At 38.4% G+C, this 22,023-nt stretch overlaps 1 protein-coding gene across 2 annotated transcripts in view; it reads right to left on the bottom strand.

The window, feature by feature from the left end:
- The window catches only part of rnf130 (ring finger protein 130), a 46,626-nt gene that overhangs the window by 11,889 nt on the left and 12,714 nt on the right, over positions 1-22,023 (bottom strand). For both annotated transcript variants that reach the window (XM_084429615.1, XM_084429616.1), the window contains exons 3-6: positions 20,181-20,375; positions 8,538-8,788; positions 7,270-7,341; positions 1,440-1,522 (exon numbers count right to left, since the gene is read on the bottom strand). In XM_084429615.1, the coding sequence (XP_084285741.1) occupies positions 1,440-1,522; positions 7,270-7,341; positions 8,538-8,788; positions 20,181-20,375 (601 nt within the window). The remainder of the gene's footprint in view (positions 1-1,439; positions 1,523-7,269; positions 7,342-8,537; positions 8,789-20,180; positions 20,376-22,023) is intronic.

The following is a 22,023-nucleotide window of genomic DNA, read 5'->3' as shown; positions in this document are numbered from 1 at the left end:
CACCTTTTGGGAGTGTGTTAGCTTATACATGACCTGAAAGCCATCAGAAATGGACTAAAAGTTTGATTTCACTGAGTCTTCAATGCTTGTAAGGCCTACATGGTCATCCAACCCTTCCTCATTATGACTAAGAGTCTGAGACTGGTTTGTAGCTGGATGTCAGCAGCTGTCTGAGGCAGTACAGGCTGCAGCTCATGAGTGTGTTATTTGATCTGACTGGAGTGAAGCAGTGATTCAGCCGTAAGCAGAGAACAATGCAATTAACCAAGCTCTGGATTAGCGTTTCATTGCTGCTGTGCAGTTGTAGAGACAGAAAGTGGGAGAGAAAGAGATAATAATGATAGAGTGAGTGGGTGTGGAATGGATGAAAAGAGAAATGGTACGACAGATTTCATAGAGAGATGACTGATACTGTACTTAAAAGGATAGTTTCTTTACTAGTGGTTCCAAACATGTATGACTGACTTTGACTAAATGAAATATGAGCTAAATGTCCAATTTATTTCATAAAACAGAGAGCACAAAATCATTTAGGTCTGGACCAACATCAGGGTGTGTAAATTACAACTAATGGTCTCCTTAAAAGGAAGCACCTCAATTACTAAAACAGTGGCAACAACAATATGTCTGCCAAAAAGAGGAAGAAATAAAAAAAACAGCAATAGTGAGAAAACTAGTGATTTACTGCATGTTGCAGTTATAATGTGTGAACGTGTACAGTATGTGTTTGTTGTGAGGTGATCCACAAAATTTGCAGTCAGACTTCCAGCTGTGTGACCAGGTCATACTCGGCAGATGGTGTCTGAAACTGTAGGAAAGGGCATGCTTGTGTATTTGTGTGTGCATACTGCATGTCGCATCTCTTTAATACAGTGTGCATGAATAATGTGTATCTGTTTGTAAGTATAAATGCGTGTCTGTGTTTGTGTGTTGGATGCCTAGAGGTCACGGGAAGCTGAGCTGCTCAAAATAAGCAGAGTGGGTCTGACAGGGGCAGTGTGATTCACAGCCACAACAGTGCCATATTTCCTCAACAAAATCACATCTCACAACAGCAAGTGACCCCTGATCTCCCTTTCTCTCTTCCTCTCTCTCCAAATGTCATTTGACCATTATTCAAAGTCTGGGGTCAAAACCAAATTGCACTGGGCAATGCAAAGAGATTTTTTTCAGCAGACAACATAAGCTAAGTTGTTAAGAAGACAGAAATATCTTCATCTACACTTATAACAAGGGAAGTTTCCTGAGCAAATTCGCAATTCATATGATTATAAATGCAATTATTACTACTATTACTACTACTACTACAGTATATTATTATTATCCATTAAAAAAAAAAAAAAAAAATAGTGTACCTAGACTTTTGTGGAGATTATAATGCCCTTATTACACAAAGCAAAACTAAACAAACAAACAAACACACACACACACACACTTACTTGCAAGGTAGGATGCGGACCACATCGTTTAGCTGATAACCTTCGATGCACACCGCACAATGATTAAAATCTGGTTCTGTTTCCTGAAAAACATGAACAAGCCAAATAATAAAGATGAGCTTTTTCATAAGTCAAACTTTAGCTAAAAATGAAATTGTCAACATTAGGACACTCCCGTAAGATACATTAGGGCAGCTTTAAGATCATTTGCCAGTCAAACAAGAAAGAGGGCAAATGTCAAAAGGCAGAAACTGATGAAAATGATCAGAAGATAAAATGCAATAAATGACCACTGACAACACTAAAAGAACACTGTGTGACATGACACATTCTAAACTTATCAATTATGAATATCTTTCATTTTTAAAATAGTTATGTGGGCTGCATTTTTGACCAATGCTACTTAGCACAACAACACAGAAATAAAAACCAAGCGACCATCGCAATGTCCTGCTGCTCGTCACTTGGTGGATGTGATCAGCTAAGGACAAAAAAGAAGAAAAATGATTTTTTTTCTTCTATTCAATATGACTATACAACAACAACAACAATTTTAAAATTATACTTTTATTGTATTATTATTTAAATTATAAAAATTAAACAAATTAAGAAATATAACATACAGAAACAACTCTTGATATAACTCCCTTTAGGAGTTGTAGGATCCTTCCTACTATTTATACTTCACTAGCCCATTATTATTAAATATGCATGCTGGCCTTATGACATGCATTTATGAGAAATGGGTATAAAGTGTGAAATTCTTTTTAACTCTTGGCAATATACTTTGAGTACCTGCATTTCACTCTATATTGATCTGATCTCTTGACCTCCTCCTTGCCTCATTCTTGCGTTCATCTCACCCAGCTATTCTCAAGCTCAGCATTTAAGGTTTAGATAATACTTTCATACAGTAGAAAGTGAAACTAAACTAAATTCTTCAAACAGATTCAATTTTAAAAAGTCCAACTACAGCAATCTGTACAGTTAAGGCCATTGCACACCGAGTCCGAAATTCGCATCCGAATTTTTCGGACGTTAAAAAATAAATACGACCTCACGGTATGTCAATCACGCTTGCACACTGCCTCCGAAACTTTCGTCCGTAATAAAAATAATCGGATTGGGTTCGATTTTCTGCGTTTTTCGCATCCACAGGCAGCGTTTTGAGAGGATTTTTGACTATTCAGAGCCACCATACAAGCAAACGACAACATCCAGAATGGCGTCTGACAAGTTTATACACTTGGTCTCTCAGCACAAAGCACTGTATGATAAACAAAATGCAGATTACAAAAACACTGAATATAAAGACAGATTGTGGCAGATGATTCTCGATCGTATTAGAAAAGGAACCACTCCTTTCAATTTGATCGAAATTTCGGATCGATTAAGGTGTGATTGAGCAGCCAATTCGAATACTATAATGTATTATTTGGTTAAAAAACGTAGGCTACAGCTGTTCTGTCTGCCCAGTGCTTCCGCCGGCTGGCCGGCCGTGTGTGTGTGTGTGTCTGTTCAGGATGGATTGGTTCACGATAATTGGTAGAATTCTTTTTAAAATGTGGTTCCAGTGTCGCTAGCAAATCGTCAAACTGTTCCACTGACATTCTGAAGTAAATTTTAAATCGCTCGGGATAATTTCGTAACTCCTTAATTAGGAGGTGAAACTCTCCTTCCTCTCGTCGCAAAGTCAGAATTGGATGGACTAATATTTCCTCTTTCTTTTCTTTTTAAGAAGAGACAGGGCAACAAAATCATCCTCACTGCTTGACGAATCCATTTTGTATTGTTTGCGTTTTTTCCGCAAATGTGTAAAAAATACGCATCGGACTCAGTGTGCAAGGTTTCTGTGCGTGACGAATTTTTAGGCTGACGAACACGAAAAAACGCATACGAAAAATTCGGACTCAGTGTGCAATGGCCTTTACTATGGCAAAATATATATAATATATATCAAGTACAATCTGAGTGCAATACTGTATACAACAGGGCATACTGCACATAATAATCTCTTTACTTCTGGAAGTCCAATCAAACAATAAGTCAAGGCACAAAAAAAGAGCAGTCACTGGTTGTTTGTCACTCGCTGAATGAATGATGAAGTGGTTGTGTGCTGTACATTTTGGCAAATGAAGTAGGCCATCTGGGTATTCCATGAACACCGTAGATTTGCATACCCTGCATCGTACACATACTGCATACTCCGGCATATAAGGTTTGATAGCATGCCATTCTGAACATTCCGACTGTATTTTGTGTCAAATAATTTCCTAACACAGATCCCAAAAATAGAGGAATATAAATAGAGTAAAATCAGAAAGTAATGTGGAAAACATTTCATCAGTGTAGTTCTAGAAACTCATGTCAACTTCCAGAGAAACCTATGGTAAGCTGTAACAGTGTATCCATCTAGTTATTGCAGGATGAGTGAGCAGGACATCGTTCAGCAGATTTAGTAGATACAATGTGTCAAAGATGCTGTATTTCTCTGGCTCCGCTTTCAGCCCATCTGTCATTTGACTGACCTGTGAGGTCAGTCTGAAGCCGATCTTGACATCACTGAGGAAACATTGCCTACTTGTAGGAGTGACAAGTGATCTGCATTTCTACAAATGGAATTTAAAAAAAATGAAATACTAAGCTTCAGGTTTTTATAACCCTTTAGTATCAATTAAGAAAAGCAGATTATGACAAAATGATCTAGTATAGTGATGTTTGTGTATCGCTTATTATTTTATTTTAGAGTGTATTTTTATTTTATTTTATTTTAGAGTGTATTTTTATTTTATTTTATTTTAACAGTGTTGTTATCATTAACTAAAACAAAAACTATTAAAAATTGTTTTCATTAAGGTGTCATGGACTCTGTGGCAGGAAATGCATGTTCGAGCTTCTGTCTGACAGACTGGCATTCTGACACTGTGACCTTCATGCTTTCTAATCTTATCTCTTTTTGTTGCAATTGTTCTGCTTATTGTACATAATAAAATACAAGAAGTTTATATCGGTAGTCCCATATTCATAAGACGTCCTGAGCAAGTTTTTTTTTCATTAAAACTGAAAAAAAAAAAATTTAAACCTAAACATTCTAATATCCTAAACCTAAACTAAACCATAACCTAAATATCCTAAACTAAATAACTAATAAAAATGACAAAAGCAAATAACAAAATTATTAAAGGTAAACTAAAAATATCAAAATAAGAGCTAATTCTACAATAAATAGAATACTACAATACAATACTACCGACGTCCACAGGTGGGGGTTGTGCTTACAGCCCAACACCGTGCAGGACGTTTGGCATTTGCCAGAGAACACCAAGATTGGCAAATTCGCCACTGGCGCCCTGTGCTCTTCACAGATGAAAGCAGGTTCACACTGAGCACGTGACAGACGTGACAGAGTCTGGAGACGCCATGGACAACGTTCTGCTGCCTGCTTTCATCTGTGAAGAGCACAGGGCGCCAGTGGCGAATTTGCCAATCTAGGTGTTCTCTGGCAAATGCCAAACGTCCTGCACGGTATTGGGCTGTAAGCACAACCCCCACCTGTGGACGTCGGGCCCTCATACCACCCTCATGGAGTCTGTTTCTGACCGTTTGAGCAGACACATGCACATTTGTGGCCTACTGGAGGTCATTTTGCAGGGCTCTGGCAGTGTTCCTCCTGCTCCTCCTTGCAAAAAGGCGGAGGTAGCGGTCCTGCTGCTGGGTTGTTGCCCTCCTACGGCTTCCTCCACGTCTCCTGATGTACTGGCCTGTCTCCTGGTAGCGCCTCCATGCTCTGGACACTATGCTGACAGACACAGCAAACCTTCTTGCCACAGCTCGCATTGATGTGCCATTCTGGATGAGCTGCACTACCTGAGCCACTTGTGTGGGTTGTAGACTCCGTCTCATGCTACCACTAGAGTGAAAGCACCGCCAGCATTCAAAAGTGACCAAAACATCAGCCAGAAAGCATAGGAACTGAGAAGTGGTCTGTGGTCACCACCTGCAGAACCACTCCTTTATTGGGGGTGTCTTGCTAATTGCCTATAAATTCCACCGGTCGTCTATTCCATTCGCACAACAGCATGTGAAATTGATTGTCAATCAGTGTTGCTTCCTAAGTGGACAGTTTGATTTCACAGAAGTGTGATTGACTTGGAGTTACATTGTGTTGTTTAAGTGTTCCCTTAATTTTTTTGAGCAGTGTATATTATTATCTAATAATAATTATTTATCAGTATATCATTTAATTAATTCCATTATTTTTTAGGCAATTAACAGCTCTAGTGTATAGTGCTACAATAACTGCTTGTATGGTATTCTTACTCTATAATCGCAAATTCCTGTAAGACTTAGTATTATGAAGTACACCAAACAGCAGTAACATTTTCAAATACTATTTAGATATTATCATCATAGTATAAATATACCTCTAGTAGCAAGCAACGCATCACTCAGCCAGCTAACTGGACCTCCCTGGGCATGGAGCCATTTAGAAAGTGACAAAAATCCTCCTAGGTTTTATATCACACTCTGCCTTGTTCTTCCTGGAAGCACCTTCTCTACTCTAGATGCTATTTCCGTCACCTGGCAGTGTCCTGTCTACTCTGCATGGTCAAGGTCATGTTGTGGTGAGTGGTGTTCGGTTTCTAATGGGCCCCTCTTAGCGCAAGAGTCATCGACTGTGGTCCTGCCAGTCCCTGCAGAGGGACTTGGCCAATACTCAGAGGCCGAGAGGCTTCGGCCAAAAGCAGTGAAGCTGTAAAGATGCTTCATCACTGGAAAATGTGTCATAACTGATCGAAAATGTGTATGTGATCAAAAAGGAAAAAGTAGAGCGAGAGGAAGACAGACAGACGTTCTCTCACTCAATCTCTACTGAGCATGACCTCTCAGATGAAAGGTTTCAATTTCTTGCAGCACTTCTCCAAGGCCACTGATGTTTTATTCATAGCTGATGTGAGCTGACCTTGACTGGGCTATGATATGCACTGACTGGCACGGCTCCACCCCTTCTCCAAACCGAACAGCTGTGAAGTCTCACGACCCTGACTCTCTCACCTGACAGTCATTCACCTTTACACAGGTCAATGTCTCTCTTTGGACTGTGGTACAATCAGCAACATTACTTGCTGAGATGAACCTAACCTGTCTACCACCAATATTAAACAGCCAATTATTGATTAATTAAGAGCAATCAGTCATAAATATAAAATAACCAATACTATAAACCAAAGGTTTATGACGCATTATATTATGTAAGCAATGATGCATTTACTGTGCTTTAGTTTTTGTTATCCCTAGTCACATTATCACAAAAAAGCAGTGCTGTTTGTTTGGATGTAAACTGAAACATGGATTTCAACAGTTTAACCTGTTCTGAGTTTGCCTTTTCTGAAGTAATAATAGTGATCGTATGCATATCATCATCCAGCAATTTCCAGGCGCCGTGTTCTGTTTATGCTCTTCAGACGTCTGCTTTTAAACAGCATGCACTCTGGACTGTAATGTATGGGTTGTTGCTAGACCGCAAGACTGGTGGGAGAAACTTGGATTTAGTAACTACTTGTATTTTTCAGGAATTAATTTAGTTGTCGAATGCAGCTGTAAATAACCAAGATGTGTGCGTAATGAATGTGACTAAGCACTCGGAAGAAGAGTGACAACCATATTTAGCTGCAGTGTGTACGTGTCCAGTGAGTCCTTTTTATGGAGTATGGAGATGCATTATGAATGGAGAATTACACAAACCGTTCCATAACAGGAAACGGTTCCATAACAGGCATGGACATGAGCCTGAGAAAAATAAACAAGCAATGACATCAAAAGACCTCACCTTGTCCCCTCTTTTTACTGTCCTGGTAGTCAGCTTGCTAATGGCCTTCTTGGCAGCATCTCCCAGCCGTCGCTATAGTAACAAAGGACGAAAGGAGAGAGTAAGTCACATAATTTTAGATTTGCAGCTTAATTTAATAAAACAGGAAATTAAAATGACTAAAAAGAGTTGGGGAAGAAAAGACTCAAGAACAGCAGAAAAAAAAATTACATTACAGATTTTGATAAACAATGTAGGGGTAAATAATAATGAGGAGAAACCATTAGCATTATTAATTGTCATAAAAGCAACATATCTGAGTGTCTATCAGGATTGTATTAAGCAAGGCAGAGTTAGCGAAAGGCATGCCAGAGACGGCCATAAATAAAAGACTAAGTGCAGCCTGTGATGGGCAGTTCATTGTCTGTGTGTGTTTATAAGTGTATGTTCTGAGATGTCCTCGTCTTCATTCTGCCAATTTATTGCTAAATAAACAGCTCAGTGATTTACTGCCGACAGTTTACAGAAAATGCCAAAGGACCAACCGGGGCCCAAAGGATTAGCGCTAACTAAACTGTTTGTGTGTGCTATATTTGCAAGGGCCTCAAAATGTTCTCACAAATACAGACACAACAAACCTCTTAAAATTGACTCATGAGGATGGTCTTCACAAGTACGGTTCATAAAATGGCCAAATTATGTTTTAATTAAAGTTTAAAAATGCCAGTTTAAAAAAGGTCAGTCTGCACTAATTATAATTAGCTTGATTAAAGAACAACAAGTCAATGGAAGGTACAAGCAATTACACTTATGCCAAATTCAAAACATTAAAATGACCTGCTAATACATTTACACTACCTTTCAAAAGTTTGGGGTCGTTAAACATTTTTCAGATATTTTTGAAAGAAGTCTCTTTTGCAGCAGCAGCTGTTATTACCACCTTATTATAGCCTGTTTATGTCAGTAGTAAATTCAGAGGTCTGGTAAAAGCAAAAGGGCATTGAGACAAATACTACAGTGGAGAAATGAGGTCTATGAGTCTGTTTGTGTGGAACCAGACGCTGAAGAGGCAGAGTGTCACCACACACACATTAAGATTTCATGAGCTAGGAAGGATGGGCCATTTACTACTATCTTTGAGCACACGGGAAGTCCTTGAAGGTCAGATAAGCCTGTTAAATATCAGGGAGGTCTTTGAAAGAAAAATCTGCCAAGGTTTTAGCTGCAAGCTTGAGGGTGAGACTGGGTTTGTGTGTGTTTTCTTCAAAAGAACTGTGTGTGTTTAAGACCTGACTGCGGTCCCTTGCGCTGGTGTCTCTGATCTTCTGGATGAAGTAGAATATTAGCCAAGCAGACGAGATGATCATCAGTACAATGAAGGAGATGGAGACGAACACCAAGGAGCCACGGTTGATGTTCTTAGGCAGCCCTCGTGACCCCACCATCACGGAGACCAACACAGTCTGGTTCTTCTCCAGGAATCCCAGAATGTCCTTTCCAAAGGACTCAGTGATCATCACTGCCACTATGTCACCAGTGCCTTTGGAGAAAGAACGTATATACAGTAAGAACATTTTGTGATGGAAAAAAATTAAATAAAAATAATAATAGTAGTAGTACTAGTATACTACTACTACTACTACTACTACTACTACTACTACTACTACTACTACTACTGAAGATACAAATATACAGGGCTCCATACAAACATTTTACAAAAAAAGATACATAATCCATACCAGGTTGCACCAGATGTATTTATTATTATGTTGTTATCTGTTCAGAGCACATCAAAACATCTCACAGATATGCACTGATCTTGTCCAATTCAGTGTAATGCTCCTAAGTCTGACCTATTAAACATTCACACAAAATGGCACAGTAATAATGCCACCAGAAAATGAGGACAAACAAACACTTCGTCCATCCCCCCCACCCACCCCAAACACACACAATTACACCGATCTGGAGCTTAGGCCATGCAACAGACACTGATATAATTCAGGCCCTCAGGCTTAGCAATAATAAGGTTAGAACAGTACAGATGGAAACCTATTGCAGACCTGCCCTGGTCAGTGATCAAATCTCACCATATTCGGCACTTGAACTGCCCTATAACAAATGCGATGACAAATAGCATCACATAACTATTATGATGATAGAATATGTTTAGGCAAATGTGACAAGACAGTATGTTACTTTTTGACCATAACAAAAATATGATTAACCCCTGATGGCACAAACTTGAAATACAAACTATTTTGAGAGATAGTTAGAGAGATTTGTGAGATAGACAGACTGTAGCAACATGTTTTTGAAGCATAGGTTTCTTGATGAACCACTGAGATGCCATAATGTTACATTAAACTGACTTTTTCCAACGACGAGTCTCAATTCCTCAAGGGTCTACAAGGCACAGATCTACTTTCAGTTTTATAGCAGCAGATAGAATGGCAGGGCTGTGAAAGAATCACAACGGACACAGGTTTTTACAAAATCCTGTGAAAGGAACCACATGGAGCTGTTGTTTCTTAAAGCATTACGATGAAAGCATAGTGAAACAAATCTCATAATTCCTAAAAGCTTGGCAGAGCTTGACAACTTTATTACTGCTAAATATGAGAATGTACAGTATCTCACAGAAGTGAGTACACCCCTCACATTTTAGTATATCTACTCAAGGGACAATACTATAGAAATGACTATAGTCAATGTGCTGCTATAGCAGTATACTGTCCTCAGAAAATAACTCAACATACAGCCATTATTGTCAAAATAGCTGGCAACTAAGTGATAATATCTGTACCTCGTTTAACCATGCAAAGCCACATGTCCTATTCATCAAGTTCATGTTTTTGTCTGCTTGACAGGACCATACAAATTGTTGTTTCTTGTATTAGAGCAGTTAAAATTTGTGCTTTGAGTACAATTCTCTCATACTGACCACTGGATGTTCAACATGGCACCTCATGGCAAATAACTCTAAGGATTTGAGAATTAGAATTGTTGCTCTCCACAAAGATGGCCTAGGCTATAACAAGATTGGTAACACCCTGAAACTGAGTTACAGTACAGGCCAGGGTCATACAAAGGTTTTCCAAGACGGTTTCCACTCGTAACAGGCCTCGCAAGGGTCAATCAAAGAAGTTGAGTCCTTGTGCTGTGCGTCAGGTGCAGAAGCTGGCTTCAAAAAACAGACGCATGAGTGCTGCCAGCATTGCTTTAGAGGTTGCAGAAGCGGAAGGTCAGCTTGTCAGTGCTCAGACCATACACCGCACACTGCAACAAGTCGGTTTGCATGGCCGTCGTCCCAGAAGGAAGCCTCTTCTGAAGCTGGCTCACAAGAAAGCCCGCAGTTTGCTGAAAGCAACCTGTCCAAGAGCATGAATTACTGGAACCATGTCCTGTGGTCTGATGACACTAAGATAAACTTGTGCGGCTCAGATGGTGTCCAGCATGTGTGGCGACGCCCTGGTAAGGAGTGCCAAGAAAATGGTGTCTTGCCTACAGTCAAGCATGGTGGTGCATCATGGTCTGGGGCTGCATGAGTGCTGCTGGTACTGGGGAGCTGAGCTTCATTGAGGGAAACATGGATTCCAACATGTACTGTGACATTCTGAAGCAGAACATGATGCCCTCCATTCAGAAACTGGGCAGAACAGCATGATAACAACCCCAAACACACCGCCAAGATGACAACTGCCTTGCTGAGGAAACTGAAGGTGAAGGTGATGGAGTGGCCAAGTATGTCTCCAGACCTGAACCCTATTGAGCACCTGTGGGGCATCCTCAAGGAGAAGGTGGAGAAGCGCCATGTGTTTAACATCCATCAGCTCCGTGATGTGGAAGAGGATCCCAGCAACAACCTGTGCAGCTCTGGTGAATTCCATGGCCAGGAGGATTAAGGCAATCCTAGATAACAATGGTGCTCACACAAAATATTGACACTTTGGACACAGTTTTGACATGTTCTCTTAGGGTGTACTCACTTTTGTTGCCAGCTATTTTGACAATAATGGCTGTAGGCTATGTTAAGTTATTTTCAGAGGACAGTAGATATATACTGCTATACAAGCAGCACAATGACTACTCTAAAATATATCCAAGTTTCATTTATATAGTATTGTCCCTTGAGAAGATATACTAAAATGTTTGCTGAAATGTGAGTGGTGTACTCACTTTCGTGAGATACTGTATAAAAATATTTGATTTCTGGGTCATTTATTAAATGCAAGCACATTTGAAATATTGACCTTATACAAACGATGCATTTGGACAATGGGTCTCATTCACTAATAATTGCATAGATTATTTTTGTATTTGTATGCACAGGAGAACTTACTCGCATTACTCCGCCTAATTCACAACACGTTCACGCACATGAATTTGTTCTTAACATCGTTCTGATGTTCGTGAATTTGGACTATTCTCATTGAGCGGCCGTGTGCACAAAGTTAGTTATTTGCACAAAACTCGCCCAAACCATCTCTATATAACGGCTTTCCGCACACGCTGTCATTACAGCCTTTTATAACTATCGTCAAACTTGCCGCTGTTTGCAGACATGCTCTCGCCCAATCCTCGAACAATGCCAAGAGTGCCATTCTCACCAGTTCTCACAATAAACACCTTTTATACAGACCTCTCATTAGCCAGCTGTACACACATATATCTGAGTTATTCAGAGAAACCTATAGCCTAATGCAGCTTTTCTTACTCTTAACTGTATCTGATAAAATGTATTTAAGATGAAATTAAATTGCATAATTTAATAATTTTATATATGGATTATATAGTACAATAAATGCAACATACTTCAATATAATTACAGTCGGTGATGGTGAACAAATACGTTCATCCAGTACAAAGTACCCACCCATGTCAACTGCGAGCCCAACTTATGCTATTTATTTATGAAAAAAAGGACTGATCAAAAAACAAAGTGAAATATCCATAAATTTATATATAAAAAGTTACTGAGTGATTTGAAAAGTTAGTAATAAAATGAACAACAAAGTAACACATTTTAGAAAAAGTCGCAGGTCTATTATTTTGCATTTACACTCCAAGACTTAATGCACAGATCATTTGACATACATCATCATATTTGTTTCATCCACTGCTATGGTTATCACTGTCAATTGGATTCAATTACGCTTAAATACGGGTGTCAATCCAGAAACTTTAGCAGCATGAAAAACATATTATATACAGAAAGAAGGAAAAGATGGTTGCCATTACAATCACCGAAGCTGTCTAATACTTCAGTTCAGCGCGATATAGGCCTACACAAAGCTGCACTCTTGCGAAAACTCAGTGAAGCTGTGAAGCTGTCTACGCTGTGCAATTAATTATTTACTGACACCGTGTTTATACTTTGTTGGCTATAATGAAAGGATTCGCGAGCATTGCAGATTCTGACTAACAAACACATCTGATTGGCCAGAGCTCACATGCTCAACAGATATGTCTGTGATTGGTTACAAAACTCAACACTGCAAAAACACATCGTAAATAGAAACCTATGAGGCTCTTCACAGAGCAATTACACGAAGACACACGGGAGAGTGTTAAAGCAGATTGCTATCATCGGTACTGCAGAACGGCAGATATCGTCACAATAAATGATCAAACAAATCTTTGGCCAGACAAAAATTCCTTTTGGCGTCCGTCAAAACATTTTGAATGCAGGAAAAAACCCCCGCTGTTTTATCATAAACATTTGGAACAACAATCATTTTAATCCGCTATTTCTATATTGTATAATACACATTTTAGTATTATATTAGCCACCCTGCTTTTTACTTATTAGGATTGGCATTGGACTTTGTAAATAGCTCCATATGTGTCCAATAACAAACATGTTATTGTTTGAATAAATGTTCACTAAGTCCAGTTTATTAAGAGTTCTAGTTGATTAATATTTAACTGTAGTATAAGGCCAGAGGGTGAACAGGCATGCATTTGCTATATGAAAGCAATCAAAGGTACATTATCCCTTGTGTATAAAAACGGCTGTCTTACAGCCAAATCCTGAATGTCTTAAAAGTGTGAGAAAGGAGTCTGGATGTCAGAGAATGTCCGTGTGAATGTGGCTGCTTGTGTGTGTGATGTGCGTTTTCTTGCATAAATAAATGTTTACTTATGCAGTCTACCTGTTGGTGTGATTTTGTATAGATTTTCGAACGCATTGGTGTATGTGAGTTCTTGTATGTGTGTGTAAGCATGTGAGAATGAGACGTGACTGGCATACTGTATGCCTGGCTCAGAAGGCAGTTTGTCAGCAGTAAAGATGATGTCTACGGCAGGACAGGGACAATTTGCTCTAGTAGTGACTGATAGAGAAGCTCAGATCCACTTCAAGGCCATTTCTCTCCATAAATGGCATAAAAACCAACAGATGTATATCATTATACATAACTCACTTCTACAGGCACAGTCTGTTAGACATGGTACTCACAGTTTTATCAAACTAAATATGATAAGCTATAATAATAATAATAATATCATTATCAGATATGATCCCCATAGAGATAAAAAAAAAATAAAAAAAAAAAAGTAATTACTTGTCCTTCATGCATGTAGAAACATTAACTTCTTAAATTAAAAAGGAGAGAAAAAAGTGTGAATGGCCTTACATTGTAATGCGCTGTTTATTCATTATCGACTGTTCCTGCTGTAAAGGTTAAAGGGTTAGTTCACCCAAAAATTAAAATTCTGTCAGTAATTACTCACCCTCATGTTGTGCCAACCGCGTAAGACCTTCGTTCATCTTCGGAACACAAATTAAGATATTTTTGATGAAATCTGAGCCATGTTTCACTCCTCCATAGGCTTCCAGTGTGACCGAAACTTGCTGGCCCAGAAAAGTTATTAATGAGATCGATAATATAGTCCAAGTGACTCCAGTGGCTCAATCTTAAGTATATCAAGCGACGAGAATACTTTTTGTGCGCAAAAACAAACAAAAATAACGACTTTATTCCACTATTCATTTCCTTCTCTCTGGATGTCTAGTTGGTTTGCGTAGTGTTTTTGCGCAGCGCGTCTGTGTTACACGTCACCACGTAGGCTCACTATTGGCCGACGCCAGTCATGTGTGTGTTGCGTGATGACGTGCAACACAGAAGCGCAGCGCAAAAACACTACGAGGCCCAGAGAGAAGGAAATGAAAAGTGGAATAAAGTCGTTATTTTTGTTTGTTTTTGCGCACAAAAAGTATTCTCGTCGCATGATAAACTTAATGTAGTGCCACTGTAGTTACTTGGACTATTTTAACGATGTTTTAATAACTATTCTGGGCCGGTGAGTTTCGGTCACACTGGAAGCCTATGGAGGAGTCAAAATTCTGTCAGATTTCATCAAAAATATCTTAATTTGTGTTCCGAAGATGAACGAAAGACTTACATGGTTGGAACAACATGAGGGTGAGTAATTACTGACAGAATTTTCATTTTTGGGTGAACTAACCCTTTAAGGCATGCGAATATTGATCTTTGTTAAAAGGGAAACTCCCTCAAAGGTGGTCTTAAGCCCTGCACATGCTGACTGACTCTGACAGTAAAGGTGATGTGATCCTTCAAACCACAGTGACCCAAAGAGGATGTGGCATTATGAATTTTGATGCACTCTGCATGTGATTTTTTTTTAAATATTGGTTTTAGCTCATGTCTTTTTAAACAGTACTTGAACAGAACAGGTGAACTTGAACAGATAAAAAACAGTTCCCAAGCTCCAACAGATATTTAAAGGTGATATTTAAAGGTGTTTATGCTTCTGTACCAACAATGCTCAGAGGAATTAAACAATAATTATTTACAATAACATGGAACTTGCCAGTAAATGCAGAGCAGAGTTAACGCGAGTTACGCGTGCACTTTTATATCTTGGACATGAGCACATTCACACTTTAGCTTCACACTTCAATCTACATTACTGAAACTAAAACAAATGTATGTCAAAACAGTCCCTGGTTATTTTTCTGTAAAACATCATTACAGCACCTGATATAAATACATATGACAACTGCATGACTTACTATAACTAAATCCTAAGTTACTTGCTCTTAAAAAGAGTGTGTCAGTTTGCTTGCATCTTTCGTGTTGAAAACACTTCTCCACCCACCCACACACACATGCACAAACCTCAAACTTCCTGTAGGTACACAAGATATGTTTATCTAAATGCAGTGATCTGAATGTGTGACTGAAACCTATATATAAATATATGAAGAGTTCAGATGCAAAAGCCTCTAAGTGCCATCTGAAATTTTCTTCTAGAATGATCATTTTTATCAAGCTCGTATATTTAAGTTCAGCAATTTCACTTAAATGACAATTAATAGGTAATTTGCATTGCCATTTAAGTGAAATTACTGAACTTAAATATACGAGCTTGATAAAAATGATCATTCCAGAAGAAAATTTCAGATGGCACTTGGAGGCTTTTGCATCTGAACTCTTCATATCGTCTTGCATGTATAAAAATCAGATGCACAATTTGTAATGTAGTGCAAGAACAATGAACTCTCTGGTCGATGCATTGTGATTCTTCTTCAAATATCCACACAAAACTTTTGTATTTATTAATATTTGAAATTAGCTTTTAGTTTTATGCTTTTAGTTTTAAAGGAGAACTCGGCAACTCTAGCGAACTCTAGTCACTTCTTCGCTGATTTTCCCTTTTGTTGTTGCATGTTTTCCCCACGAGCTCCCCCTACAGCTGTGGGGGGGCGTATATTTCACAACACGGTCGTAAAAAACTCACTTGCGGCGGCCTCCTCCCCCTCTCTACCGCTGCTCGTGTGCGTTTGTTTTGATCGGAGCAAGCCAACTGTATCGTGTGGAGCTATATCTACCGAGGTGGGTAATCTGGTAATACATCATACATGCGTGTGTGTTTATGTCGAATTGCCATAAAGCAATTCGTGTTTCGCGCTCGTTCTCGTTCTCGCTTCTCACGAGACTTCCAATTTCTATCTTGCCGGGACGGTAGTCCCCAAGTTGCAAGGTTGGTTTTCCGCCTGGGAACGCTGGGGGGAGCAGGGAAAGTCACCAATATCACCAGAACAGGTTGTTTAACCATCCAAATGATTTCTAGACAGTTTTATTAAGTTAGAAAAGTGACCAAGTTCTCCTTTAATTATTTTGTTATGTGCTTGTCATTTTTAGTAATTTAGTAGTTATTAGTTATTTTTAGTATTTTTCAGTGCTCTGAAGTGGCATTTCATTCACATTTTACAAAAGCCAAAGATCTTAATGCTGAATTGGCAGCAAGTTAGTCACCTTAACAATTTAAATTACCTTAAATTTGCTTCCCTACACTGTTGCTGAAAAATTGAGATGCACAGAGAACCCTTGCACAATTGTCTCGGTCATGACTTTATATGAATCCAAATTTAAATGAATCGTAAGATCCTTTACAGCTTGTATAAAGATGTTTGAATCCCATATGTGGCAGGGGAAAAGGACCTTCTGAATAAATCATGCAGTCCTGCTATATTTAAACATCTCATCGATCCCATTCTGATAGCGCTGCTGTGACTCACCATCTCTCCCCTTTCTCCTGTTCCTACGTCGGCCCACCCCTTCATACGTCCAAAGACGCTGCTTAGAAGTTTTAGGTTGATTCTTATGTGTTCTGTGCATCCAGAGCTGTTGCATATATGCCAAGCTAGAAGTGTGTGTGTGTGTGTGTGTGTGTGTGTGTGTAGAGAGAGTGCACCTGCAGAATAGTGACTGCTCTGGCAGATAGATTCCAGTACACACAGTCCTTCATCATGTCCGAATGTCCTCTAAAACCAAACAAACAGTCCCTGTCACTATCTCACAGCAGGTTTACAGCCCAAAGACAAATTATGAAATACCTACACACACAAACAACACTTTCCAAACTCAACAAACGGATGATAACATTCTAGCCAGCAGACTTGAAAATATTACAATCAGCATTTGTCCTGAATGCTCGTGCTCCTCAAGGCTACTGTTTTGGCTACAACTGAGAGTCATCCACGAAGTGTGTGATGTGACATAAAAAATAACAAATCCATGAATTAACAAAGAAAAAAAAATGCTTATTTACCAATAAAGTTGTGTTATGACCTAACAACAATATTGGGGTTATTAATTTAATTATGTGCATGAACAACATAAAATTAATAATTTTCCTATATGCATGTAAAATATAGTACCGGTATTATGTTTTTCTTTTTGTCCTTTCTGTTACTACAGGTCACACACGTCAACAACCCACACTTACAGAGAGCAGGCAGCACAGAATGAGTGAGAAAACGTTCACACAGGATGTGTTACTGCATTCAAAAACAGCTAAACGAAGCACCACATAAATGGAACAGAACACATGGGGTTTGAAATGAGTTTTTAAATCATCTTAAAAATGGTGGGAGACATTTTAAAAATAGTCACGATGCAACCACCACAGACGTCAGTAGACAGTCAGCATGTGCACGGATAAAAAAAAAAAAAAAAAAAAATTTGAATAAAACTACCTCAAACAGACTAACAAAATGAACACCACAGAATAAAAAAAAATTAATCTACACATTTTGAATAGATAACATAATAAAAGCACTACTAATGACATCACTGTTAGAATTTGCAACAGCCTACTTAAAATATATATATATATTTTTAACTGCATAACTGCATACAGTATTACAATAGCTAGATTTGATCTACTGGATTGGACTATAATAGGACATAAAAAAAACAGGATTAAAGTCACATGCAAGTATTATAAACACTTGCATAATTGATAATAAACAATCCATAATGTATTATGCGTAGCTTGGTGTAGTTGTATCATGTCCGGTTAGCATCTGTGTGGTCTGTTTAGTAAACACTTAATGGAATGTAATGGGCATTGAAATTACTGTGTCAGCTATTGCTTTCACCAAAATGCTCTTTTTAAAAAAAAAAAAAAAAGAAGAGGAAGAAAAATAAATAAATAAATAAAAATGCATTATTGCTGAGCACAGCAACATTTTCCCCCAGACTGTCTGCTGTCCACTGCACAAAACTTTTGTGTGAGTGACAGCCACACACACACACACACACACACACACACACAGAGAGAGAGAGAGAGTTTTAATGAGTTACTTTGACTTGTTTCATTTTACAGTTATCTTTACTGTGCAAATTTTGGAGCTGCAGAATAAAACACACACAAATACACACGCAGAGTACAAACTTAGCCTATCTTTCTCTCTCCCATTTAGTCCTTGGACAATTTTTCCAGTATTTCACTGCATTTAAATATGATGCAAGCATTACAAAGACCTTAATCTAACTGGTCAGAAGCATCTGTAAATCCACCATGCCCTGTCAAGAAATAACAATTACCACTTCCTGTATTTGAGAAAAAAAATGCAGGCAAATATAAATATCCATTTACGGTACATATACATTCTGAACAATGTCTGCATGTTAACCGGCATGTAGTGTCAAAATTATTATAACACGAAGAAGCTTTGAGTTCTGTCAGCTGACAGAAGAAGTGACAGATGTCTGCCTAACATCAAAGTAACATGGCTGTGTTTGTCTTAATGAGAATTAGGGATGTCCCGATCCGATCCACGGCATTGGTATCGTGCCGATACTGGCCCAGAACGCTAGATCGGATATCGGAGGGGAGAAAAAAATATATCCGATACCTATGATCCGATACCTATTAGGGGTGGAACGGTACGTGTATTCGTATTGAACGTACATTCGGTACGTGCGTCACGGTTCGGTGCATGGATTTACACGGAGAATACACTGTATAAAAATAAATAAAACTCGCGTGCACATTAATTAATGTAATGCGGAACTACTGTTAGATACGTGCATAGACATATGCGGGTTCTTTAGGGACACCTAATCTGTAGCCCCGCCTTAGCTCTGAACGCGCGTCTATTTCGCTTCAAACGCTCGCTTTATCATTATACGCGCGAATGGATTCAAACCGTTCAAGCATCGAACTAGACACGATAGACGCGAATTTGACGCTCTATTCGCGTTTGGTGTGAACGCAGCAAAATGAACAGGCTGCGATGTCAAGATTGCAATGCTGGAATGTGTGTGTGTGTGTGTGTGTGTGTGTGTGTGTGTGTGTGTGTGTGTGTGTGTCAGAGAGAGAGAGAGAGAGGCACGGGCGCGATCGAACAGTGGAAACTTAAAAACATACTAATACGTCATTTTGTTCATACAGGACATCATTAAAACTGCAAAAAGTGTTTAGCCTACTTTATATTTGTGTAAAACACAACATTGTGCTTTTGTCAAACTATAAACTCGTCAAACTGTAACCTACAACTGTCACCCAACCAAAATCACACACACACTGTTTAAAAGCAAAAATGATCTCATCTTTTGGACATTCATCATATTGCATTGGTTTTCATTTCTTGTCCTAAAACAGTGCACTAATCCTTTTATTTTGAAGTTACACATTCTACATTGATTAAAAAAAGAAAATCAAATGTGTTTTTAATGGTAGTATTATTTTATACAGAAATAAATTATTTATAATTCAGATGAGAATAACGCTGAAGTTAATTAAAATTTTAAAGAAACAAATATATTGATTTGAAATATAGCAAATTCATGTTAAATTCATTCAGGTACAATTACCAAACATATCTCAAGGTCTTTTGAATAAAGGGTGGCAGTCTTTCATTATCAACTGTTGTTGTGGACTATATACTGGAGAAGTATTTGTTCTCCATTTGAGTGAGATGTTTTATGTGGCTAATTGAGCAAAGTGCTTCAATATATTTTATTATTAGTAGTATTAGTTCAAGAATAAAATAAAAATATCGTATTGATATCGGTATCGGCAAATAGCCAAAGCTGCGGCATCGTTATCATATCGGAAGTGAAAAAGTGGTATCGGGACATCCCTAATGAGAATACATCGATTATGGAGCTCACCTTCATGAGCCATCGTGACGGTGTCCTCTTTGGTGCTGTTATTGTAGATAATGACGGCCGTGGCATTGAAAGCAGCTGCCTTAAGGATCTTCTCCTTGAAGGTGCACTTCCCTCTCTGCATAATGGCCACCCAGTGTGTGGTCTTCGGAGGCACTACAAACCGGGTGTGCGGACAGCAGCCTTGCAAATCCACCGCTAAAAAGAAATTAAGAAAGATAGAGGGACCGCCTTGATTACTGTCTTCATTTAAACTTTGTACAGTACATATGCTCCAGCAAAAGTTATTGTTTTCTAAAGTCTTTTTTTTTTTATTTTTTTATTTTTTTTTATTACATTTACATTTTTCACATCAAAAAATGGGTTTCAATAATCATGAATTTCCACTGGTGTTTGCCTGTTGAAATGTGGATGGCATCCCAACACTTGCTGTACATCCTTGGGCAAAAATACACAAAAACTATTTAATGCTGTATACCACAACAGTACAGTTCAAAAGTTTGAGTTCAATAAGATTAAAAATAAATAACATTAATTTTATTCAGCAAACACTAATTATTATTTGATCAAAAGTAACAGAAAAAGGCATTTATAATGTTATAATGTGCAATGTGTAATTTATATTTCATATAAATGTTGTTCTTTTCAAATACTAATCATAGAATCCTAAAAAAAATAATAATATCACAGTTTCCACAAAAATATTAAGCATCACAACTGACTGACAATAAGAAATTAGCATCACATCAGCATATCAGAATGATTTCTGAAGCATCATGTGACAGAGAACATTGCTGAAAATGCAATACATTTTAAAATGTATTAAGGAAAACAGATACTTTCATAATATTACTGATTTACTGTATTTTTTCTAAAATAAATCAATCAGGGTGAGAATAAGAGACTTCTTTAAAAACATTTCAAAAAAATCTTACCAACCTAAAACTTTTGAAGGGTTTACAAATGAATGCATGAGACATAATATAATATCTGACTTGCAAAAACTCCTAAAGGAATGTAAAGAAATCCTAAAGATATCAACAAAGAATCAACTACAAATCCAATTGGATGAACTGAAATGTCAGTAGGATGTGCTTATTATACGCAGCCTCACTTTGCAATTCTAATGAAACACACACTCACCATGACATCTGTGGACTGAAATCATGCCACTACTAAACTCATTAGTAATGTAATAGAGTATGTAGGGGCCGCCTGCCAGCCTATTTCTTACGTGATCGCTCCATTGACACTGGAGGTTATGGAGGCACTCTTATGAGTTGGGCTATGCAAACTAATGCCCTGTCACTTCCAAACACTGACTCATATGTCGAAGCAGCCTGGCCCGCTCTCGAGGAGAGCTGGAACCCCCACAGGGAAGCAGAGCAGGTCACGATAATTGATTGTCTTTAAAAGGTAATACGAAGGCTTTTGCTTGTTTCAGCACCAAGCCCACCTCCCCAGCAAATCCCACCATCCTTCCCTCAAGGCATTCTAGCAAGACTTGTGCACTAAATGCAAAAAAAGCAAGAAGAGAGGTTGTAGAAAGAAATCTCTTTACCATTAGGATCACACACACACAGGCACGCTCACAGACAAAGATGATGAAGCAAAATCAAATATTCATCAGTTTTCAGCATCAACACTGGTATAATGTTGGTGTTTGGGAGTGTGTGTGTTTACTGGGCGGAGAAGCAACCAACGAGGAGTCCAGAAGCTAATAATATTGGTCCACAAACTAATATTGTAGGCCCTATCACCATAACATTAGCATCAGCATGAATGATTCATGCAACTGACCTACAGCTGAGATACTGAGATAGAGTCGCAATATGAATCCAAACAT

This window comes from Rutilus rutilus (assembly GCF_951802725.1).
Source record: "Rutilus rutilus genome assembly, chromosome: 14".
Classification (NCBI taxonomy): domain Eukaryota; kingdom Metazoa; phylum Chordata; class Actinopteri; order Cypriniformes; family Leuciscidae; genus Rutilus; species Rutilus rutilus.
This window is presented reverse-complemented; position numbering and strand designations above follow the sequence as displayed.